The sequence below is a fragment of the Dryobates pubescens genome, chromosome 27 (assembly GCF_014839835.1).
Source record: "Dryobates pubescens isolate bDryPub1 chromosome 27, bDryPub1.pri, whole genome shotgun sequence".
In the NCBI taxonomy this organism is placed as follows: Eukaryota; Metazoa; Chordata; class Aves; order Piciformes; family Picidae; genus Dryobates; species Dryobates pubescens.
The window spans coordinates 8,345,610-8,370,548 of NC_071638.1; the positions used below are offsets into that span (position 1 = coordinate 8,345,610).

Genomic DNA, 24,939 nt, shown 5'->3' on the forward strand with positions numbered 1-24,939 from the left:
CCAGGCAGCCCCTCAGCAATGCTGTTGGATGGCCCCACCACTTTCAAGGCCCTGGGACATTTCCTCACCAGTCCCCAACAGGTTTGCACAGAGGAGGAACTCTCCCAGGGCACGGTGCCAGCAGAGGAAAGATGCCAGACCCCACTGCCTGCCCCCCAGAGAACATCCCCCTGCAGGATGTGGGTCCTTCAGCATCACCCAGGCTTTCCTGGCTGTGACACATGCTTCAGCATGGTCCCCTTTGCAGAGCAGAGCCAGTCCTGCCCAGGGCTGCAGGCCCACCTCACCAACTGATCCTGGCACCTTGGCAATCAAGGATCTGGCCTGAGACCACCATCACCACAGGGCTGCACCCAAACAGCCAGGAGAGAGAGCAGCAGCCCCCTGGCACTGCCAGGGCTGCTGAGGAGCAGAGCCCTCCCTCCTGGCACCACCACAGCCATGCCCACACCCCTGCCATAGAGGGCTGGTGTGCCCATGCCCCAGGCTTCCCTGGGCAGCCCAGCCCCAGCCCACGTGCTCCTGAAGGGCACCATCACAAGAAACCCTCCCACAGCTCCCTGCCCTCCAACATAAGCAGCTCTCTGTCTTCTCCTCCCACCCCAGCATCTGCCCCTCAAAGGCTCTCTCTGCTCCCAGGATCACCCCTTCCCTCCACAACAGCACAAACTGTGCCTCCTCCTCCTCCTGCCAGGCCACCCCCCTGACCTGCAACAGCCAGGAAAGCTGTCCCCACCCTGACAGACAGCATGTCACAGCCCTGCCAAGCCACAGCAGCCCTGGGATGGAGAGCCAGGCTCTGTCAGACAAGTGCCAGCACAAGGGCCACTAACTGCAGGGAGCTGCAGGACCCACACAGGCCAGGAGCTGGAGCAGGGCAGAGGTCTAGGATCCTCCCTGCTCCCCAGCAGGGTGAGACCAGGGACCTCATGTCCCCACAGAGGGGAGGAGAAGGCAGGGAACCCTCAGCTCTAGAGCATCTGTCCTGTGAGCTTCTCCTAAGCAGCAAATGCCCTCCAACACCTGCCAGAGCCTCTCATGGAGGAGTTGGGAGCATGGCAGCAAGCTGCTCCATTGCTTCTTTTCCCCTTGTCCCCTTTCACACTGGTCAAGCCCCCATCTGCTTGGATGTCACCTTGCAGACAGGGACCAAGCTGTCTGCTCAAGGTGTGAGCAACAAATGCTGCCCAGAGCAGGGAGCTGACACCCAGGGGCCTGGGGAAGGTCCAGGACACCACACAGCTCTCAGGGATGCTGCTGCTGAGCCCCTGGGTTTCTCCTGCCTCCCTTTGGTGGGAAGAACCTCAGCTGGAGCAGAGGAGCTTGCAAACCAAGCAGCTCCTACTTGGTAAGTCAGCCCCCACCTGGCACCATGAAAGCCACAGCCCTCTGCCAGCACTGCCTGGACTGGAGAAAGGGATGTCCTGGCACCAGCCTGGCAGTGTGCTGTGACAGCAAGGGGTGTCTTGGCCCCTCATGCAGACCACAGTCAGCCTGCCCTGCTGCCCAGAGCTGCTGTGCTGGGCAGGGAACTGCACCCACAGCTGCTGTCACCCTGGCCAGAGGAGCAGGTGCCACACAGCACAGCCCCCAGCTTCCACCTGCAGCCCGTGAAACCCAGGGCATGCTGCCCAATGGGCAGGGACAGGGCTGGTCAGGTAGGCCCATGCTGGACCTGTAACCTGCTGCTGCTCCCCACAGAGCCAGGCCTGAAGTTATGCCCACTGCCAGCTCCTGTGCTCACCAACCAGGCTGGCAGGGCACAAAGGGCTGGGCAGGCTGCCAGTGCTGGGGTGCTCATACCTGCACCCAAAGGGCTGCTCCACATCCCAGTGCTGCCCATAGCTCCCTGCCAGCACCCAAGCACTGTCTGCCCTCCTGGCTTGGCTGTACCAGGGAGCAAAGCCCCCAGTCCCGGGAAGCCTGAGGGTCTCTCCAGGGCTCCTACTCTGCTGGCTCTCTCCTACCCCTAGACCAAGGAGGTGGCACCAGAAACATTTCCACTCTTCAGCTGCATCTGCCCCTAGGGGAGGGGAGCTGTGGGAGGGAAATTCCTGCCTTGTGCATGCAAAAATGTTCAGCATTGCCTGAAGTGCCTCATTCCCTCCCTGCCTGGGGGCATTCACTCTGGCAAGGCTGAGCTGCTTCACTTCAGCTTGGGACCGTGTGCCCTGGCAGCGGTGGAGGATGAAGGGATGGGGGTTTCAACATCCCACCACACCAATTCCACTGCCCACACACCTCCCAAACCAAGCCTAGGCAGGGGAGGGAGGTGCTGGGCAGTGCCCAGGGGACAGTGAGGTAGACACCACCATGGTGCTGTGCAGATCAAGGGCCTCACCAACAGCCCTTGGGCCCTGCATCACCCAGCAGGACTCAGAGCGAGGGCTGAAGCGGGATGAGCCCTGGGGCTGTGCATCAGTTCTGGGATGGGTGAGGAGAAGCTAAGGTGAGGGGGACAAGCAGTCCCCGCGTCCCCCAGACCCTCGGTCACAGCCCCATCAGGTCACAAAGCCCTCCTGCAGTGCAGGGCCACTGCTTGCCCGATTCTTCGACAGCAGAGCAGCAGCCTGGCAGCCGAGCTGCAGAGCTGTGCCTGCCGGCGTGCCAGCAGCTCGGCCCTCTGCCCCGGTGCCACCAGCCCCGGCGCCACCAGCCCCGGCCGCTGGCACCCCTCCGTCAGCGAGTGAAGCACCACGGCAGGCTGCCAAGAGACCTCCTTCCCCCTCTCACTGCCCTCAGTCCCTCCCCACGTCCTCCTCTGTCACACCTCGGCTCCCAGCAGGGACTCCTGCACGTCCCACCTGTGACAGGGTCACCCGGCACAGCGCTCCCCACTGCGCCCAGCTTCGCTGCGCCCAGGCCTGGCACCTGGCACCCGCTGCGCCCACGTACCGGCAGCCGGATGGGCACAGCCCCGCTGCCCTGCCCGCACACCGGCAGCCATCGGCTCCTGCCGCCCAGCGCAGCCCCCGCCGCGGCCGGAGCGATACTGGAAGCGGTAACGCAGCGGTACCGGAGCCCCCCGTGCTGTGCCCGCCCCCACGCCGGCCCCGCCGCTGCCGACTCGGAGCTCAGGCGGGTCCCGGGCGGTGCGGGGCCGCGGGAAGGCAGCGCCGCAGCCGGGGCTGCCCGGCCCGGCCCCGCCGGGCTCTGCGGGAGAAGGGCAGCAGCGGGGACCGGGCAGAGGGGCGGTAGGGGGCACCGAGGGTGCCGGCGAGCGGCGCGGCGGGGAGCCGGGCAGCGAGGCGATGGGCGCCCCTACGCCGTCCCGCCGGGGCCGGACGCCCCCCGCCCGCGGCGGGGCGAAGTTTGCCTGGCGGTGCCGGAGCGGTCGCCGGCGGGAGCGGGGTCGGGGCCGGGAGCGCGGCCGGCCGGGCACTCACCGTCTGCTGCAGGTCGGGGATGCCGATGCGGACGACGATGGCGCCGGGCGCGGGCTCCTCCATGCGCACCGGGGCCGCCAGCTTGGGGGAGCGGGGCCCGGGGACGCCCCGGGCCGGGTCGAGCCGCGTCTCCTCCCGCAGGCCGGCGCCCGGCTCCCCGGCGGCGCGGGGCTGTCGCTCCGGCGGCGGCTCTGGCGGCGGCGACTCCGGGCTCTCATGCTTGCTGCCGGCGGGGCTCAGAGGCATGCTCCGTGCGGCGCGGAGGGGCGGCCGGCACCGCCACCGGCACCGGCACCGCGGGCCGCGCTCACCGCCCGCCCGGGGGCCCTGCGGGGAACGAGAAGCGTCAGAGGGCTACCCAGGCTGGGACCCCGCGGGGGGGACCCCGCTTTGGAAGGTCCCCCGGCAGAGGACCCCCAGCCACTGCATGTGGGCATCCCTTCGGGACTGCCCCCGCCCCGGGTGGCAAGGGACCCTCGCACTTCATAGGAGCACCCCTGCAGGACCCTCGCCCCGGCAGGCAAGGGACCCCCACACACACTGCATACGGCCATCCTCACAGGGACCCCACGAGATCCCCACCCCCAGCAGGCAGGGTCCCCCACACTGCCTAAGGGCATCCCTGCAGCAGATGAGGACCCCAGCTGGGACCCCATAGAGGGACCCCAGAAGAGGACACCCAACCTCCGCTTGGCGACCCAGTGGGGGACCCTGGCAGGGACCCAGCTGAGGACCCCTACACTCCACCCAGCCACCCCACCAGGACCCTCATACAAGACCCCTGCCTGCCCCACACGGAGCTGTCCATCTCTTGGCCCTGACCCAGGAACCTCCAACCAGCCCTGCAGGAATCTCACAGAAGGACTCCTAAAGGGCTCCAAACCACACGGAGTCAGCCCCCCCAGGAACCCTCATGCTGAGGGCCTTGCAGAGGATTGGCCCATGTCAGGGACCTCACCAAGAAGCACCACACCAGGCAGAGATCCCCACAAGTGTCCCCTAAAAGGGCCAACTGCCACTGCATGCTTTGCCTGCCCCCCACAGAGGGCATGGCCTGATTGCAGAGACCCCCACCAGAACGGACCCTTCCTCGTCCTGGCAGCAAGGCAAGGACCTGCCAGGGTTTACCCCACACCAGGCAGGTGGGCACCAGAGTCCCTGGTGACCCAGGTGGGGCTCAGGGCACAGCACTCCCACCAGAGCCACCACAGAGGGTCTGGACACTGCCGAGGCACAGAGGAGGGCTGGTCCCAGCTCCTGGCCTGCTCTGCTCCTTTGATCAGCTCTTTCCTCACCACCACCAATGCCTGCAGTTCATCCCAGTTGCCCTCTTTGCCATCTGCAGCCATGGACCTCCATCTCCACATCTGCACCAGCACATCTGGAGGGCCTGCCTGCCTCCTTCCCCATCTGCCAGGGGGAACGTGCTGGGGAGGCTGGACATCAGCAGGTGCGACTCGGAGGGGGCTCAGCCCCCTGCCTGGCTCTGGCATTGTGGCAGTCTTAGGCTATGACTTTGGCATTTTGTTACAGATCTATCTACAGGGCAAGGTCTTGGTTGTGGTCCTGCAGAGTGTTCATGCTGCAGTTAGAACCAGAATTGTTGTGGCTGGGAAAGACCTTCCAGATCGTGGAGTCTGACTCTTGACCCAGCACTGCCAGGGCACCACAGTTCCACAGCTCTGAACCCCCTCCAGGGATGGGGACTCCACCCCTGCCCTGGTCAGCCTGGGCCAGGCCTGGACAAGCCTCAAGGGGCAGAAATTGTTCCTCATGGCCAACCTCAACCTCCCCTGGGGCAGCCTGAGGCCAGCTCCTCTTGTCCCACCCCTTGTTCCTTGGGAGAAGAGACCAACCCCACCTGGCTCCAAGCTCATTTAGGGAGCTGTGGAGAGCCAGAAGGTCTCCCCTCTTCTCCAGACTGAACACCCTCAGTGCCAGAGCGCTGCCCACTGTGAGGTCCACTCAGAGGTGGTCACCACCCAGCACACATCTGCAAACAGCTGGACCGGCCCCAGGGCTGCACCTCCAGCAGCCTGCTGGGGCTGCCTGCCAGGGGCTGTCCAAGGGGCTGGTGTTTGGACAGCAGGATGCAGCAGTGGCCCCGTGCCAGAGCGCCGGGAGCAGGGGCCGGGTGACCTGTGCTCGCAGCCCCCAGGCCTGCCCGGGCCAGAGAAGCCACACACGGACTGGGGGCAGGAGCAGCCCCAGCACGGAGCCTCGAGAGCCACGGCTGCTATTTCTGCCAGGCCCCTGCTGCCAGGGCTGGCTAAAGCCACGAGGACCATCCCCTGCCCAGCGGGTCAGAGCCATGCTCCAGGGCTGGCCAGGCTGGCAACCGCCTTGCCAAGAGCAGATGGGACGTGGGGTCCCTGCAGGACCGTGTCTGGGCCTGTGTCCACCCCGTGGCTGGCCGGGACCCAAGGCTCTCATCACAATCCTCACCCAGAAATAGCCCCCACACCCCCCAGAGCTGGAGAGGTTCCCAGTGTGGCCTGGATCTGGCCAGGAAATGACTAATGGCTCTTCCTGCAGCCCAGGGACCGTGCCAGGCGGGCATCGGTGAGGCTGCCAAGGTGGCCAAGGCTCAAGCACCTCTCCCAGCTGGGGCAGCATCTGCTGCCCACTCCTTGCAGGGGCAGAGCAGGCGAAGGCAGCTGCAGGCTCAGACTGGCAAGTCTGGGGTCATGGGGCAGGGGGGGAGATGTTCTAGCAGGTCCTGGAGTATGGCAGCTCCATGACCCTGATCCCAGAAGGGAAGTCATGGCTTGGTCATGCCAATGAGATCAGCCCAGGAGGAGCCAGCTCTGGGCTCCTTTCCTTCAGCTCATAACCTGCACTGCAGACCTTGGGTGCTGCTGCCAGGACCAGGGAGCCCCCAGCTTCTCCTGCACCCTGGGCTCCCATCACTCCTGGTCTCCCAATGCCACTCTAGCGTGGGTCAAGTCTTTGTGCCCTGACAGTTGGGGTCATCCCCAGCCAGTCCTTTTCCAAAGGTATAAGAAGAACATTTCTGTGCAGCAGCTAAGGAAGCCAAAGCCATGGCTGGGGCAAGGAGAGACAGGTCTGGTGGCACTGGAAAGCCTCCTGCCCCACCAGGCACACAGCGTGCCCCATCCCATGCCCCTCCAGGCCCCACACAGCCCCCAAGACCCTCAGAACTGCAGCTCCAGAGCACAGGCTGGGGCCAAGCAGGTCTCGGGTGAGGGGTGCAGGGATCCCAGGCACCGATTCAAGGCCAGGATCCAAGGCCACCTGGCCCCGTGGCTTTGAGTCAGAGACACCAGGGATGAGGTGGGGCTGGCAAGGGGAAGAGGTGGCTGTGATGACCATGAGTCACCAACAGCCAGGGAGGAGGCTGAGGTCTCGGAGCACAGAAGACAAAGGAGTAAGAGTGGCCAGGAAGGGAGATGGCAGAAACATCTCTAGGCCAAAGGCCAGAGGGGAGCACGTGAAGTCAGAACGTGGAGCCAGCAGCCATGGCCAGCACATGGCAGAGTCACACCAAGCAGCTCCAGGCCAAGAGAAGAAACCTGCAGCCACAGGAGCTCCATGGGCCTGCCACCAGCAGTGTGACAGGCTCCCAGGGGACAGGGGAGGGTGGCACAGCGTCCAGAGAAGCTGGTTACGGTAGGGCAGGGACCGTGGGTGAGGCAGGGACCATGCAGACCCTTGGCAGGACCCACACACAGCCCTGAGAGCTCATGGTCTCAAACCTCAACAGCTGATGCCAAAGCATGGCTGAAGGAAGCTGGGAAGATGCTGTGCCTGTGCCAAGGCTGGGACAGGGGCCACCAAAGGGCCCTTCCAGCCCCTGGCCTGGGCTTGCTCCCTGAGGCTGGCAGCTGCCACGGGTTGGTCAAAGCCTCACCAAAAGACTGCAACTGCTTGCTGCATGGTCAGGCCTGGAGGTAGCTGAAGGCTGGGCACAAAACAAGGTGCCACAAGTGCTGCTCAGCTGCTGCCAGCTGGGCATCAGGCAGCACCTTAACCTTAACCTGACCTTTGAGGTCACTTCCAACTCAAGCCATGAATGAAGCATGGTGTGAGCCTGGGAGCAGGCAAAGGCCCTCAAGAGCTCAGACCCAGGAGAGGAGGAGCAGGAGGCTGTGCTGGGAAGATGCAGGCAGTAAGGAGAGAAAGGATCAGAAACACAGCTCCACGTGGTGCCTGCACCCTGTGGGCAAGGACCCACACGGGGTGGGTAAGCCCTGAACAGATGGCACCACATCAGAGCACCACTGCCCACCCTCACGGGCAGCAGAGGAGCAGGAAGACCTCCTGAAGTGGGGCACCTGCACCTCCACCAGCTGGTGAGGACCTGCCAGCCAGCAGAGAGCTGCTGCCCCACCTGCCCCAAGCTCTGCCCATCACCTCTCCAGAGCCATGTGGGCAGGGGTACACCTCACTGACAGCAGGCACTGCTCTGTGGGACACCTCCCAGACTCCAAGCCTCCCTCTGACTAAGTGGTGCTCAGAGGGACCTGGCACCCACCAACTGCTTTCCTGCCTCCAACACATCACCATCAGCCAGGTTATGGAGCAGGAGCAAAGCCACAACTGTCCCTTCGTGATGCCCCAGCCACCTTCTGATACCACCCTGTGCCAACAAGCCAAGCAGGCCAGGACCTGCCCCTTGACTCAGTCCTGTGACCAGGGGTCCCAGCAGGCAGAGGTGGTCACAGCTCACAGCCTCTCAGTGGCAAACCTCCCCCTGCCCAGCTTGGCCCTGGCACCCATCACAGCCTGTGCCTGCTGCCTCTAGCTCTGTTCCTCTGCCACCCTTCACTGACTTTATTTCTTTCCTCTGTTTTTTACCCCCATCCTGTCTTGTTATTTCACTACAGGGAGAAATTAAATGCTCCAGATGGTAACTGCCAGGATTATTCCAGTTACCCCCCTCCTCCCCCCCCCCAGTCTTCTGGTACCTCATTAATTCCCAAATAATGTGCAAGAGGCAAGTGGTGAATGGTGAGAGCAATGCACTGGGCACCTCCAGCCCAAACTCCACCACAGCCCTTCACATTCATCTCCTGATTGAATCAACTTGATTAAAAATCACTTCTCTTGGGGGCAGGGAGGGGAAATGGAAGTTGAGTGCCTTAGCAATTGTAATCCAAAGAGTCAAAGGGCAGTGCTCAACAGCCTGATGTCCAGCTGGAGCTGGGTGAAAAGTGGTGTCCCTCAGGGGCCTGTGCTGGGACCACTGCTGTTCCATAGCTCCATCAATGACATCAACAGAGAGGCTGAGGCACCCTCAGCAGGACTGCAGAGGGCACCAAGCTGAGAGGTGTGGGTGAGGAGGCTGAAGGATGGGATGGTGCCATCCAGAGGCACCTGGGCAGGCTGCAGAGCTGGGCTGAGGAGAAGCTCAGGAGGTTCAGTAAGGCAAAGTGCAAGGTCCTGTACCTAGCTCAGGGCAATCCTAGATAGCAACACAGGCTGGGGGGCAGGAGACTGAGAGCAGCCCTGCAGAAAAGGACTTGGGGGTGCTGGTGGGTGAGAAGCTGGGCAGGAGCCAGCAGTGTGAGCTTGCAGCACAGAAGGCCAAGGGCAGCCTGGGCTGCATCCAAAGCAGGGTGGCCAGAGCTGGAGAGAGGGGATCCTGCCCCTCTGCTCTGCTCTGGAGAGACCTCACCTGCAGGGCTGCATCCAGCTCTGGAGCCCTCAGCACAGAAAGGACATGGAGCTGATGGAGAGGGTCCAGAGGAGGGACATGAAAATGATCAGGGGTTCAAGCAGCTCTGCTATGAGGCCAGGCTGAGGGAGCTGGGGGTGTTCAGCCTGGAGAAGAGAAGGCTCCAGGCAGACCTAAGAGCAGCCTCCAGTACCTGAAGAGGCTCCAAGAAGGCTGCAGAGAGAATGTTTGCAAAGGCCTGCAGGGACAGGACCAGGGGCAATGGCTTCAAACTAGAGCAGAGCAGATTTAGATTGGATATGAGGAACAAGTTCTTTCCTATGAGGGTGGTGTAACACTGGCACAGGATTCCCAGGGAGGTGGTTGAGGCTTCTTCCCTGGAGATATTCAAGGTGAGGCTGGACAAGGCTCTGGGCAGCCTGATCTCTTTGGGGATGTCCCTGCTGAGTGCAGGGGGGGTTGGACTGGATGTTCCAAGGCCTCTTTGCAGAGGTTGCAAAGTCTGCCACTTTTAGCTCTCATGCTGTGAGAAGCAGCATTCCCTGCCCTGATCTCTACCATTCCTGTTGTTACAGAGTCCCAGCCACCTTCTCTGCCACCTCTCACAAATCCCTGTGCCAAGGGCAGCTGTGTCATGGGAACTACTCCACACCTTATCACTGCTCTGGCACCTGCAGAGTTCTCCATGGGGCTCCAGGTTCCCCCCTGGGTGAGAGGCAATGCAGAACCATGGCCACCACTCCTCCTCAAATTTTCCCCTGGAGGGAGGGGATTTGGCAGGGAGACTCCTGGGAAATGTGCACTGCTGGCACTGTGATGGTGAGACCTTGGAAGGGGCAACAGGCAAGATCTGAACAACCCAAGGCAGCAGGGGGACCAGCTGGTACTCCTCCCCTAGCATGGAAGCTGGCACTTTCCTGGTGCTACCACTCAGTCCTGGGGCAGCCAAAGGGAGGCCAGAGACAGCTGCTGGCAGCATTGGCACCAGGTCCTGCAGCCTGGCACAGGAACTCAGCTCCACATGGAGCCAGAGCTGGCAGGTTGCTCTTTCCACACTCGGGGCAGGGACAGGGCTGCTGGCACACCAGGTGCCACCTCTGCAAACCCTGTCACAGGATCACAGATCCAAGGATGTCAGGGGTTGGAAGGGACCCAAAGGGATCAGCAAGTCCAAGCCCCCTGCCAGAGCAGGAGCAGAGAATCCAGCACAGGGCACACAGGAAGGCATCCAGATGGGGCTGGAAAGGCTCCAGAGAAGGAGACTCCACAACCTCTCTGGGCAGCCTGCTCCAGGGCTCTGGGACCCTCCCAGTGAAGAAGTTCCTCCTTGTGTTGAGGTGGAACCTTCTCTGCTGCAGCTAATATCCATTGCTCCTTGTCCTATCCCAGGGTGCAAGTGAGCAGAGTCTGTGCCCTCCCTCTTGACCCCCAGCTCTCAGATATTGATAGACATTGATCAGATCCCTCTCAGCCTTCTCCTCTCCAGACTGAACAGCCCCAGGGCTCTCAGCCTCTCCTCATCAGGCAGTGCTCCAGTCCCCTAATCATCCTCATTGCCCTCAGCTGGACTCTCTCCAGCAGATCCCTGTCTCTCCTGAACAGGGGAGCCCAGAGCTGGATGCAATATTCCAGGTGAGGTCTCAGCAGGGCAGAGTAGAGGGGGAGGAGAACCTCCCTGGCTCTGCCGGACACACTCCTCTGAATGCCCCTCAGGACCCCACTGGCTTTCTTTCGCCAAACTCCTTCCCCTCAGCTCTCCTCTGAAGCTCTCTCCTCTTCCTGGAAAGCTCCTCGGCCCCTCCTCTGTGCTGTGGATGCTTAGGAAATGGCCTAATTTCAAGCCCACACACCGGGGGCCAGTTTTCCCCTCCTGCGTCAGCGCTGTCTGCAGCCTGTGCAGCGCTGCCCTCACTTTATGTAAGGATTTGCTCAGCCGCGGCCGGCAGTCCGCAGCCCGCTCACCTGCCGCCTACCCGGGCTCCCCCCGCCTGGCACAGCCCCTGCCTGCCCCCGCAGCCACGCTCGGGGGGGCACTGACAGGCCCCAGCCACGGGGCACACAGAGCCGTGCCCTTCAGGAGGGCTCTGGTCCCTCTCAGCGCTTCACGCACGGCAGGGAGGTCTCAGCAGCAGCCCCAGGGATGCGAACAGCCTGCGAGGGAGCGCTGGAAATCGAACGGGGATAACAGCAGCTGGCACCTCGGCAGCAAGGCAGCCTGCCCAGGAGCGAGGAGGAGCTCACCAGTCTCAGCATGGGGGCAGAGCAGAGCCTCACACCTTCCGCAGCTTCCCCCGCGGGGGGCATCGCGGCCGGGCACCAGGCTGGGTTAACCCCCACCCAACCACGAGGGCTTGCAGGAGCCTGCAAGCAGATCTCTCAGTGCAGCAAGCAGGCAGCCTGCCTAGGGCTGGCACCGCTGCTTGGCTGAGCCAGGGTTACATCTCCTCACCCCTCCATGCCTGCTGCTGCACTGTTCCAGCTTTGCCCCTCCACTCAGGTGCTCGGCTGCCTGCATTTAGCCCTAAACCGCGGCACTTTGTTCTGTCACCCCAGGACCCCTCCCCCAGCAGATCAAGAACAGAGAGGAGCCCTGTGGGCTGAGCTGGGAACAGATTGAATGGAACAGCCAAACCAATATTAATGCCAATGCCAAGCACACAGAGCTGTGCCCAGCCCAGGAACTGCACAGCACTCACAGCAAGCAGGAAAGCATCCTCGGGAGCAGAACAGTGAGCAAGCTCCTCCAGAGAGCAGGAGAAGCAGGAGGAAGAGGCTCAGGAGGAGTCCCAGCCTCAGCACCCCTCCCCCTCTACGTGCAGAGATGCTGCTGGGATGGGATGGACCTGCAGCCAGCTCGGGGCAGCTGCCCCAGCTCCTGCCCCTGCCAGCTTCACCCTGGCTGCCTCCAAACTGCTGACAGGATCCCAGCCCAGCCAAAGCAAGGCACCAGTGACTCTGTGACTTCCCTCTAAGGCACAGGGTCTCCTGAGACTGGGAAGCATGGGAGCATCTGGTTCACCACATCCCCAGGTGCCCCTCCCCAGCTGGTGCTCCAGGCATGGCACAAGGGGCTGCAGGCAGCTGCTCTCTGGCCCAAATGCAGCTGTCCTGGGGGGGTGGCAGGGAGTGACAGCATCCACTCAGTGGGGAACAGGTCCTGGGGTCATGCTGATGTGTGGAGAAGCAAAACCACCCCAGCTCTGCTCCATGGCCACAAGCAGGCAGGGCAGCAGCTGTGCCAGCTTGCTGCACCCCAGGGCTCCCCTGGCACCCCAGGGCTGTGGAGGGTAAAAGGGGACCAAGGGGACCACCCGAGCTGGGGTGGGTGCAGTGAGCAGCACACCAGGCTGTCACTCCTGGGATCACTGGGCATGGGCCCTGTACCCTGGGGCTGCCGCTCTGACAGCACCGACCAGGACAGCCACAGACCTCCCCCGACCCCACCAGCTGCCCTGGGACAGGGTGGCACATCCACACACCTGCCCCAGCATGGACCCTTCTAGAACAGAGCCCAGGCCATGCCTGCTCCTCAGACAGGACCTGACACATGCTCCAGCAGTTCCCACCCCAGCTCTGCTCCTGCACTGGCCCCATCCTGCTCCTGACCCTGCCTGCAGCTCCTGTGCACTGCTCCTGAGTCCCTCCAGGACTGGGGAGTCCTGGGTCATGCTGAGCAGCCCTGCCCGGACCCCCAGCCCTCTGCAGCCCTTCAGGGAGTGCAGCCCTCACCTCGGAGCCTTGGGGCACGTCCGCCTTGGCATGGCTGGCGATGCCCATGGGGGAGCAGAGCCGTCCTCTGGCCCGGGCTGGCTGTCACTGATTGACCAGGGCCGGCCGCGGCCGCGGCTGGCGCACGGTCGATGGTCGCAGGCTCTGTGGCAGGCGGGGCGGGGGGGCGGGCAGCGGGAGGGACGCTGCTGCCCTCGGCTCGGTGCCCCTCGCAGGGTGTGGGGAGGCTCCCACCGGCCCCGGGGCTGGCAGGCAGGGCCCTGCCCGGAGCCTCATCCTTATCTGGGCACAAGCAGGTCAGGCGGCCCCGCTGTTTGCCGTGGCCCTGTCCCAGCCGCACGTGATGGGGAGAGCAAAGCAACCTGCGCCAGCTCAGCAATCTCCTTTACCACCACCACCTGTGGCCTCCAGCAGCGTCCCAGGCGGGCAGGGCTGGGCTGTGGGCGCTGTGGCCCCAGCCTGGGTGTGGGGGTGCCCGTGGCAAGCGAGGGAGCAGCGCCCATCGACCAGCGTCCTGCAGAGCCTGCCGGGTAATTCTCCTGCCCATCGATCTCCCTCTCCCTGTTTGCCAGGGTTACTGGGTCACTGGGCATGAGTAGATGATTAAAGGGCAAGTCCTGCACCTCCTGGGAGCAAACCTGCTGCCAGCCCTCAGCTCCCCCAAGGTGATGGCAGACCAGTGCCAACCCCACTGAGGGGCAGTGGGGTAAGGAGCAGCATCTTCTGCCCGCACTGGCCTGGGGACAACACGGCTCTGAGTGTCCCCCGAGTGTCCTCTGAGCCAGCCAGCTTCTGCTCTGGCATGGGAACGGCCAAGTCTGAGGCAGTTCAGGGTCTGTAGCATCCCAGCCTCATTCCCTGGGCTGTGTGCCTGCTCTCAGGGAGAACACCTCTTTTGGAGGCTCCAGGCTCCTGGAGCCATGGTCAGCACCACCAGGACACTGCCCATGTGAGGACAGTCCCTCGAGCCTCCCAGCCTGGGCTCACCCCAGCACAAACCCAGAGTGGAGAGCCCCTTTGCAGACAGCACCTTTCCCCCTCCAGCTGACCCATGCCTTAGCTCTCCCCAGGCTCCTCTCCATCAGAGCTGCTCCCTGCCCTGCAGTGCCCCACACCTGTCCCAGCTGCTAGTGAAGCCTCGGTGCCCATGGTCCTTCCTCCCACTGGCCTCACCCCTCCCAGCGCAGCACACCCCCAGAGTCAGCCCCATGGGCCAGCCAGCACCCCAGTCTGTCCCTGCAGGGCCCTAGCTCAGGGTGCCCTGGCCTGGAGGAGGAGCAGAGGGGCTCAGATGGCTGGGGCTCAGAAGCCGCAGGCCCCAAGCCCCTGCCACGCAGCTGGCATCCACGGCGTGCCACGAGGGAGCTCACCGGAGCCGGCACCACTAGCGCAGGGCTGTGGTGTCTGCTGCTGTCCCCAGAGCCCCATCACCCCCCAAGCCCGTCCCAGCGTGGAGACCCAGGCCTCGGGGGCTGCAGAGCCCGGCAGAGCCCAGCACCAAGGGCTAGGGAAGGCGTCCCCAGGGCAGGAGGCAGGGGATGGCTGCAGTGAGAGGAGCTCGGTGGAGGGCCTGGGGGGCTCCTCGGGCTCCCCCCGCAGCGGCTGGGAGCAGCAGCGGTGTGTAGCCATAGGAACATCACTTAACAGTCACCTTGGAAACCGCAGCTCCACGCTCCCGGAGCACGTGTGGGGCCCTGTGCGCCCCGGTCGGGGTCCCCAGCCTCGCACCCTCCTCCCTGCTGCCACCCCAGCCGGCAGGGACAGTGGGGACAGGGGCAGACCCCTCCTCACTGCACCACCACAGCAGCTGGAAACCACCACCAGGATCAGAGCCTTCCAGAGTCTTGTGGACCGCAGGTCCCGCTGCCTGGAGGTGTGCACGGCAGGGACTGGCAGCTCCTCACGTCCCACCGGCCCCTGAACCCCCCTCACGTGGAGCCAGGCATCAGAACCCGTCCCACACACACACCCCCCAGCCCATCAGCACATCAGACCACGCCTGGGCCAGGCACACCTGCCAAGCACACAGCCAGGAGGATCCCGACCCTGGAGCCTGCCCCACCGTGGACAGGCTGGCAGGATTCCCATCTGCTCCCTCTGTCTCTGGGCACAACTGCAGGCAGGCACAGCCAGGAAGGTGGCACCAGCCCAAGGACAAATAAATGCAAGGTTCCCACACCTCCCACTCCCATCTCAGCAGCAACCCTCCCCCCCCATCCCTGCACAGTGGGCAGTGGGTAAGCACCCAGCCCCTCAACACGTGGGTGATGCCATGCCCCAGGCTGACCCAGCTCAGTGCCCTGCACAGCTCAAAAGCTGCAGGAACTCCAGGGCTGCCCTGTGCCCACTGCCAGTGCCAGCTCAGGAGGGGCAGACACAAGGAGAAGCCAGAACCCGAGGGCTTCTAGCAGCCCTGCTGCTGTCAGGACTCACCACTACCTCATCATCCTCACCAGCAAGGCCACATCACCACCCCCGAACCACCCTCACCCACCATGGCCTCAGCCCTGCCCCAGCCCCCACCCCTGCCAGTGCCCCCCTGCCAAAGCTCCGGGCCCCCACAGCAGAGCACGGGGTCCAGGGCTGCTGGTGCTGACCCTCTGCCCAGGGGCACATATCTGACCTGCTGCTAGGTGCTGCCCGGGTGCAGAAGCTATCCAGCGCTGGTCTGGGGGTGGCTGCCACCCCACAACAACATCCTGCCGGGGCAGGGGCCCCAAGCACCCACTGCTGGGGCAGCCTGGAGGAGTGCTCAGCTGCTGAGCCCTGGCTAATAGGATAACCTGCCTCCATCTGCCTGTCTGAGGCTGGACGCTAATCCTGCCATCCCTGCACCCCCTCCCGCCCTGCAGGGCCTGCCCCGGGCAGAGCTGCTCTGGCACAAGAGGTTCGGGCAGCTACGGTGGGCACAGAGCGGGGGCAGGGCTGTGCCAGGCTCCTGACCCAGCTACCCTCAAGGATCCTGAGAAGCATCTCCGTGTCCAAGGGGTGCTCCTTTGCCCTTCAGGGCTGCAAACAAAGCCCTGCAGCAGGGACCCCATCTCCAGGGACCCTCCTCCCAGGCGGATCTGCTGCTGCGCCGCAAAGCCAGGAGGCGCAGGTCGGAGCGGGGTCTCCCGTGGAGTGATCTGCCATGGGTGCCCCGAGAAGGTGCTGCCACGGCACCAGGGGTGTGCCCTGCCGGCCCTGGCTGTGCCGCGGGCCCAGGCAGAGCTGCCTTCCCCCAGCACGGGAGGCAGGAGAGGAAAAGCTTGGCAGGATGCCCGTGCGGCTCAGCGCAGCCACAATCCATCCCCGCCTCCCCCCCGGCAGACTCCAGGGCTGCACCTGCCCTGCATTGGCAGCCGGCGCCTAGACAACTGGCACAGCCCTGCGGAGCAGCACCCCTGGCAGCGCAGGGCCGCGGCGCAGCGTGGCACAGGGGGCAGCCCCCGCAGCCCAGCCCCCGCCGCGCTCCCAGCCCCCGCCAGGGAACGCGGCACAGCCCACGCGGCACAGCCCACGCTGGGCACCGCCAGCTGCCAGGAGGACTCGGGAGGTGAACCCAGGGCCTTCCAGGGGCCTTGGAGTGGAGCTGCTGGCCCTGGAAGGAGCCTGCTGAGTGGCACCCACGCTGCTGGTGCCTTGGCATTTGACCTGTCCTTAGTTTCTGCTCTGGCTCCCAAGCCTTCGCCCTGCAGCCTGGCATCCCTGGCTTGCTGTGTGCCACAGCCCGGCCTGCCTGGTGCCCAGGGAGAAGGGGTGGCCACAGCAGGTGCCCATGTTGTTGGCACAGGGATCCCTTGCTCCTCAGCTTGGCCCTGCCCTGGGGTGGGACATGGCAAATGTCAGTGGTGAGTGGGGCTGGCAGGTCACAGCCTGGGGGCAGGGGCAGAAGCTGGAGTCCCTTGCAGATCCCAGCCCTGGTGCAGGTGCCCTCAGGCAGGGCAGGAAAAAGCCCCATGGCATGGGGCAGCAGCCAAGCAGCCTGGGCTGGAAGAAGCACCCACAGCAGTGGTGCCTGTCCCAGCAGAGGTCCTGGATCCCAGATGGATGGACCCAGGCAGAGCTGGGCAACCAGTATGCCCCCCAGGACCTTTCCTCTTGATGTCTCCTCAAAGCACATCATGGAGTAATGACCTACCCCGGACTCACAACTGCTCCTCCTGGACTCACACCTGCTCCTGCATCACTTGCAGCCCACCTGAATGTGTCCTGTCCCACCCAGCTGGAGCTCTGCCACCCTTTGCCAGCCCCACCCCCAGCCCTGTCTCTGTCCTTAGCCTCCCCCCCCCCCAGCTAACCCTGAGCACCACAGCCAGGGCCCGTCCCCACTGCCCCAGACAGGCCAACCCCTCTCAGGACAAGGCTGCAGGGTCCCCACCAGCCTGAGCCCTCTCTCCACCACCTCCCCTCAGGAGAGCCAGAACACTTCCAAAGGCCAAGTGAAGGACAGGGCAGTGCTTACCTGGAAGGACTGTCACAGGCACGGGGTCACAGCACTCCCTCCTCATCAACCTGCGGACAGCAGAGCAAGGACAGCATCAGTGCAGTGTCCCTGGGGACACTTCAGCCATGCAGAGGCAGCCTCAGGAGAGCAGGGAGGAGTGCAACCTGCAGGGCAGGGACCAAGAGCACCCCCAGAGCAAACACCCCACGGGACACCAGGAAGAGACACAAAGTCACCCAGGGCTTGCACCCACGGCTGCTGCCCACCGCAGCAGAGTGCCCAGCACCCCTGCACCCCCAGCCTCCTGCCCACCTGAGGCCCCCTGAGTCCCATGGGCAGACAGCTGCTGCCCCAGTGAGAGCCACGGGTGCTCTGCCCATCACCCAGGTGAGCTGGAGGACTGGCAGGTGCCCTTGGGCATCTCTGCCACCCTGGGAAAGGTCCTCAGGCACCTCTCCCACCCTGGGTAAGGTCCTCATGTACCTCTCCTACGCTGGATCAGGTCCTTATGCACCTCTCCCACCCTGGATCAGGTCCTCATGTACCTCTCCTACCCTGGATCAGGTCCTCATGCACCTCTCCCACCCTGGATCAGGTCCTTATGCACCTCTCCCACCCTGGGTCAGGTCCACATGCACCTCTCCCACCCTGGATCAGGTCCTCATGCACCTCTCCCATCCTGGATCTGGAGCTTATGCACCTCTTCCACTCTGGATCAGGTCCTTATGCACCTCTCCCACCCCGGATCTGGAGCTCATGCACCTCTCCCACCCTGGATCAGGTCCTCGAGCACTCTTCCACCCCAGGTTGTTTACTCTTGGGCAGACCCCCGGGCAGGTCACAGCCTGAGACCAGGGAAGGCTGGAGCTGCATTGCCAGCAATGCTAAGAGCCACTTCCTCCACGGGGTCACCCTTCCTGTCGGGGACAAGCAAGAGGGGCCCAGCTCCCAGCTGGGCCCTCCTCCAGAAGACGGAGGAGAAGTGCCCCAGGCTGAGGCGGGAGGAGTGCCTGCAGATGCCTCTGCTCCCCGTGCGCCGGGAACGTGCTGGCCCTGCTCGCTCCGCTCGCTCCTCATTAAGGCTCCTTTCTGGGTGAGCAGCTGAGATGGCTGCTGTGTTGTAGGGAATTAAAAATGCATGACTTGGGGTTTCTTGGAGCATGCCTGTTGTGCTGCAGCTGGTGCCAGCAGAGCAGGGTGCTGAGGAAGAGCGGGGGGAGGAAGGGGCCGGCGCACGCGTTCCCTTTGTGCCAGGAGCTCGCCGTGCGCTGCGTGGGCAGAGGGTGCCGCCAGGCTCTGAGAGCCTTCCTTAGGACACGCGGCCCGGCCTCCACTGGCAGAGGGGTGGCAGCCCCTGTCACGCACCTGGGACACTTCGCAGCGATGGGGTGCCCCCCTTCCTGTCAACCGAGGCTGCTCGGGTCCCAGCAGGGGCCACAGCGAGGTGCCCCGGGCACGGCTGCCACGGCCCCAGCTGCTCCTCTCTGGAGAAGAGCTCGCAGGACCCCGTGGGAAGAGAGCAAAGCCACCAGAGCTGCTCCCGTGGGCTGCCCTGGTTCTGTCTGGGATGGGGTTAATTCCCCTCCGCAGCTGGCTCTGGATAACCTGGAAACAGCTGATGGTGGAGTCGTTGCTAAGTAGCACTCATCCCAAGTTAAGGATTCCTCCAAGCAGGAGCACAAGGAGCTGGGAGGGAGCGGGGCCAGGAGAGCTGAGCCCAGCCAGCCACAGGGGATGTCCCAGCCCACAGAAGACCATGCCCAGTGTATAAACTCGGGCAGCTGGCCAGGAGGGGCAGATGCTTGGGCATCAGCTGGTGGAGGGGGGGCATCTTCATGCCTTGAGGCTTATTTCTCTCTCTTTTTGCTGTGTTTATTTCACTGCTGTCGTCATTATCCTGGTTCATCTTAGTTGTTACAACTCTTCTCATCTCAACCCAGGAGTTTTACCTGTTATCCTGACCCTCCTCCCCATCCTACTGTGGGAAGTAACAGGGGAGAGGCTGTGTGGGGGTCAGTGGCCAGCTGGGGTTAAACCACAACAAGGACCAAAGCAAACTGGCACAGGGCACATGTGTGTGTCTGTGTGTCTGTGCCTCTCTGTGTGTGTGCCTCTCTGTGTGTGTGTGCCCTGCTGGGGCATTCAGGGACCACAGTGCACTGAGCCTCTGCCCCCGTAGCACTGGCAGTACCAACCCACACACCCCACCATGCCTGCTGGCCCTCTTCTGTAGAATCATGAAATCATTTGGGTAGGATCAGATCAGATCATGGAGTCCAACACTTAACCCAGCACTGCCAGGGCTCCAGCAACCCATGGCCCTCAGCACCACAGCTCCACAGCTCCAAAACCCCTCCAGGGATGGGGACTCCAACACTGCCTTGGGCAGCCTGGGCCAGGCCTGGACAACCCTCAAGGGGCAGAAATTGTTCCTCATGGCCAAGCTCAACCTCCCCTGGGCCAACCTGAGGCCAGTTCCTCTTGTCCTACACATGCTCTGGGCCTCTGCATGGGCATCATCTAGCCAGCCACCCAAACCACAGCAGTCATCTGCAGCACAGGAGCCTTCCCCAGGCACACACCAAGGCCCCAGGTTGTGCCAGCTCTTGGCACAGCCACAGCACTATCCTGGGAAGCCAACCTTTGAGCCCCTGCTGGCATCTTGTCCTGAGCCAGCCAAGTACCAGCTGCATTCTGCCAACATCCTGGGCATGGGAGGGTTGGGGCAGCAGAAGCATCAACAGAGCACACGGGGGAGAGGTGCCAGCAGAGCCATGCCCCTGGGCACAGCCCCACGTGTCCAACACATGCAGGACTGGGCACCAGGGCTCCCAGGAAGAAAGCAAACCCAGGGAGACTCAGAAACAAGCAAGAAGGACCGAAGGGCAAAGGAAAAAAACCAAAAAGCTGTCACAAGAGAGAGAGGAAGGAGCAGGGACTGCTGCTTCGGGAGGAGGCAAACGAGAAGGGATGCAGATAAAAGCTGTCACCTCCTGAGCAGCCTGCAGAAAGGAGCAGACACTTCTGCTCCTTTCATCTCCCAGCACCAGGGCAGGGGAAGTGCTGCAGATCTTGCAGCAAGGAAACACTTCCCATCGCCTGCTACAGGGCCATGCAGCCCCCTGCCACAGCAAAGCCCTCAGGCCCAGTATGGGGCAAGTTCTGGAGGGTTCTGTGGCTGAGGGCACCACCCAGCAGCACTGACCTGGGGGGATGCTGCGCAGCCCCTCCAGCACATCACCCCTCAGCCAGTGCCCAGCTCCCTGCGGCAGTGCCAGAGAAGGGTCAGGGCAGCCAGATGGTCCCAAAGGGTGGCTGTGAGCTGCAGAGTGGCTCAGCTCCCAGCAGGACCTGGGAGCTCCTCCTGGCTTTCATAGATTCATAGATCCACGGAACAGTTTGGGTTGGAAGGGACCTTCAAGACCACCTGGCTCCAACCTCCCTGCCATGGACAAGGACACTTCCCGCTAGACCAGGCTGCCCAAGGCCCCACCCAACCTGACCCTGAAGAAAAGGAAGAGGAGAAAAGCCTCCTTCCACCCTCTCCATCCCACCCTGACCTCCTGGGCCAGCACAACCACCTCCTGGGCTCCTGCTGAGCTCCGTCTCTCGAGCACCACCTTTTCTGCCCTCAGCAGAGGAGGAGCAGGGGGAACCTCGACCGTGGGGACGTACAGCCCGTAACACCAAAGGCCCTGATCTGCAGGGGAAGCAGCCTGGGGGAGAAATTAACTGCTTATAAGATGAGCATCTTCTCCCAATCCTGATAAGAGGCCGAGGAGATTGATGAGTTTATTATTGGAGCTGATAAATTAAACTCTTCACAGAGGAATAAATTATGCAGATGCTCTGCGATGTATTTAGACTGCAGCTCGCAGGCTGCCGGGATCCGAGCCCTGACGGTCCCCCAGGATCCTGCTGTCTGTGGAGCCAGAGGGGCCTTGTTCAGACGAGCAAGGGGAGCTCCAGGGGGGGTTGTTTCTTCCTCTTGCTGCCAGCGGCAGTCCTGCCTCTCACTTGTCTGGGGCTGACTCTTCCACTGGGAAGGTGCAGTTCCCCCCTGCTCCCCGTTCAGCTGCTTCCCTTCCTGGGGTGAGAGCGAGGCCCACAGCCCGGCAGCAGCTGGTCCCCAGCAGTCTGATAAGCGAGACATGATCAGAAATGACAAGTAAGTGGAAGTAAAATTGTCCCCAAGACAGAACTGGGAGCTGGGAAGCATCTGGAGACTCCTCTCTACCTCGGGAGCGTTGTGGGAATGTCTCTGTGCACACAGAGACCTCCACGGGGCTGTGCTGTGGCAGATGGGATGCAGGCAGATGCCTGTGCTCAGGGTTCACACAAAAGGGACACTGCCCCTTTCTGCCTCTTGGCGGGCCCTGGCCCCACAGAAGGACAATGCAGCTTGGTCCCTGTCACAAGCACCATCAAAGAATCCATTCCGGCTGCTCCAGAGGAGAAACACAGACAAAGCCTGGCCCATACCGGGCCAAGCGCGGCGGTGCCGCGGGCGGACGCCACTGCACATCTCTGAGTGCTCTCTCTGCTCCGGCCATGCCACAGCCTAAGTGCCACCGTGGCACCACACTGCCTGGCACAGCCTGCACAGGCATTGCTGCCCCACGTGGCCCCACGGGGAGGCTGGAGGGGAGCAGCCAGGGTGAGTTAGGGTATGGCCAACCTGAGCTAGCAGGCTCCTGGCACAGCTCTGGGGACCTGTGACCCCACAGAGGGGCAGGAGGTGTTGAGGAAGGGGCTCAGCCCGCAGCCCCCAGCAGGCTATGTCCCATGTGCTCAGCACACCAGGAGCTGCAGCCTCCTCCTGCCGAGGCTGGGAATGTTCCACCGTTCCTCCTTCAGGCAGGGAAAGGTCCTCAGGCAGCCCAGCCCACGGCCAGCTTCCGCCGGCGCTGAACAATAGCATCCAGGGCTGAGTGCTTGTGGGGCCACCATGCTTCCTGCCATTCTTTGCACACCCCTGAGGATGTCTATAAAAAGCAGAAGAATCCAGACCTGGAAGTCTAAACCACTCCTTAAATAAGCCAGGCATGCCAGGCTTTCCTGGGGCAGGGAGCCCTGCAGACCCCTGCAGCGAGAGGGAGGTGGGACACAGTCCCAGAGCCGTCGGTTCCTGTCCTGGGGAGAAGTGCAGCCCCGAACCGCACGGCACCCCCCGGTCCCTCGGTGCCAACAAGACCCAGCCAACCACCAGACCCACCTCTGCCCACCGAGGCCTCTCTGCTTCTCTGCTAAGTCACCCACCTTGGCATGAAAGAACAACCCAGAGAACCAGTTCCTTCCAAAGGAGCAGCCCCTCAAGGCAGGGTCCACCACCACCCAGACCCACCAGGGAGGGCTCGGGGCAAGCCGAGGCTGCAGGAGGCTGTTTGTGGGGTGCACACCCTGCAAGGGTCCTGGGGTTCTGGCTCTGCCCCGGGAGGGTCTTGCACTGATGGTCCTCCTGCACCATGCCAGGCCCGGTCCCCACCAGTCACCCGTGCAGCTGCAGCTGAGTCTGGGCAGCATCCAGAGCCACCATCTCCCAGAGCTGCTGCCAGCGAGGGCAGAACGCTGCTGCCAGAGAGGTCTTTCAATATTTCATGCCACAAGAGCCTCCTGCTCGACCTGCTTCTCTGGTTACCACAGTCCCAGTGCCTGCTGCTCCCCACAGCGAGGTGGGCAGGCTGACTGCAGCTCCTGGCCCAGACACCCCACCCCTGAGAGTTTGGGCTGACCCTTAAGAGACTTCCCCAGAGCCAGCTGCCTCCCCTGCCCACGCTGGCAGCCAGAGCCCAGGCATGCAGGAGCCCGAGCCTGTGCCCGTTGTCACAGTGACAGCAGCTCAGCTGCCTTCGGGAGTGGGATGGCAATTTACTCTTTGTGCTCTTTTTAGCTGCATGGCTCCCCCCCTGCTCCAGGCCTGCCTTGGCAGGGGGATTCCCACCCCACCGCCCTGCCAGCCCCACGGAGCTGATGAGTCTCTCTCTGCACCCCGCGGCTCCCACTCTCGTGTCCCTGCTGCCAAGAGCCAGCAGCTGCCGGCTCCCAGGCTAGCAGGGGCAGCAGGCTGGCAGAAGCAGGGTAGGGCACGGCCAGACCCCCTTGCTGCTTGGGTGAGGATCCCAGCAGCACAGCTCTGCTCCCTCTGTGTGTCCCAGCTCCCCTCGCAGCCCCTCCTGAGCAAAGGCAGAGAGGGGCAGGAGCCAGGAGCCCTCCCGACTGACCCCTGGCTGCAACCCACCCGTGGAAGGCCCCTCAGCCCGAGGGCACTGCCAGCAGCAGCTCCACTCCCACATCTCACCACACGCATGCCCCTGCCTCTGCCCTGGCTCTACCCCAAATGCCATCACCGGCCCTCTGCCAAGCCCCGCAGCAGCCATGAGCTCCGCTCCAGGGCAGGACCAGCTCCCGATCAGGCCAGGCTCCATCACCCCACGGGATGCCCCAGCCTCAGAGGGGCAGGGGAGCCTGGGCTGCCCGCCGTGCCCCCTCCCCAGCTGCCCCCCCAGCCCCGTACGCTGCTGGCACACACGTGCCTCACCATTTGCATAGGCACTCACGCACGCCTCTGCGGAGGCCGCAGCCAGGAATTTTTAGCTGGTGGGAATCTCAGCAGAATATTCTGTCAGCTCTGCTCGTGTGTCTGCTGGAGTGGGCACCCCCCACACAACACCCCCCCCCCAAGCACGGCAGTGGTGCCAGGGACGGGGTACTACAGACCACACAACGTGTTGGGATCAGCACACTAGCAGCACCGGGCGGCGTGTGGTTATTTGGGTGCTGCGTGCTGCACGGCGAGGAAAGGGTTTGGTTGTCGTCTGCAAAAGGGCCCTGCAGCATTCTCCTCCGTGCCCCTTTTTGCCCTCAGCCCCTTTTACCCCTTGCAGGGTCAGCTTAGGCAGCAAAACCTCCCCCGAGGGCTCCTGTGCAGGGGCAAACCACAGGAGGACTTGGACACGCAGTTAAGTTAGGCAGCTAAGGAGACGATGGATGCTTGTTAGGTCTCAGCTCAACCACCCCATGTCACCACCGAGGCACAGGGCCTACAGGAGTTTCTTGTTAAGTTTATAAAGGCCCTACCTTGCCCTGCTCCACACTGTCCCCAGGCCCCAAGCCCCATCCCTGAGCCTCATGCCATGTGCACAGGCAGTGCCCACACCACGCTCTCTGCTCGGACACAACCCTGAGGTCCTCAGTTCCACTCCTGCTCTCAAGAGCCTGAGGTCTTCTGCATCTTGTCCCACACCTGGGAGGGTCACAGCAAGCATCACTTAGCCAGCCCAGCCCAGAAGACACCAACCAAGAGCCATGGCAGGTCCTGGGCCAAGGTATCAAGACCAAGAGAAGGCTAAGCCCCGCAGAGGTCAGCGCCCCCAGTCCTGAGCTCCTCTCCTTACCACCCGAGATGGCACAAGCACACAAGAGCAAGAAGAAGGCCTTGTGAGACACTTTCCCACCATGCCTTGCTACAGGCACCTTTGCAAAGCCAGCTTCACATCTCAGAGATGCCTGGCAGAGGTAATCCTTCCATCACTGAAGGCTTTGAGGATCCCTGCCCACGGGTGTGGAGGCTTCCTTCCTGCATCCCAACCCACAGCAGCACCCCAGGCACCCCTGGGTAGTGGTGCCTGTGCTGGCCAACCCAGCTCGGGACTTTCCTGCTCCCTTGTCCCAGTTGTGGAAGAGCAGTAGAGCGGCAGACACTTTTGCAGCAGTTCCCTGAGGCAGCAGGGCCAAGCAAAACAGCAAGATGGCTGAGA

General features: G+C 63.1%; 1 protein-coding gene across 7 annotated transcripts in view; it reads right to left on the minus strand.

Annotated features, from left to right (window-relative positions):
* SHANK3 (SH3 and multiple ankyrin repeat domains 3) overlaps positions 1 to 24,939 on the minus strand; it is a 249,997-nt gene that overhangs the window by 223,188 nt on the left and 1,870 nt on the right. For 4 of the 7 annotated variants that reach the window (XM_054173850.1, XM_054173857.1, XM_054173858.1 and 1 more), the window contains exons 1-2: positions 12,754 to 12,829; positions 3,387 to 3,713 (exon numbers count right to left, since the gene is read on the minus strand). In XM_054173850.1, the coding sequence (XP_054029825.1) occupies positions 3,387 to 3,713; positions 12,754 to 12,801 (375 nt within the window). In that variant the 5' untranslated portion in view covers positions 12,802 to 12,829. Of the gene's footprint in view, positions 1 to 3,386; positions 3,714 to 12,753; positions 12,830 to 15,376; positions 15,479 to 17,200; positions 17,251 to 24,939 lie in introns of those variants that run through there. The other 3 variants (XM_054173855.1, XM_054173853.1, XM_054173854.1) reach the window with 2 other exon arrangements.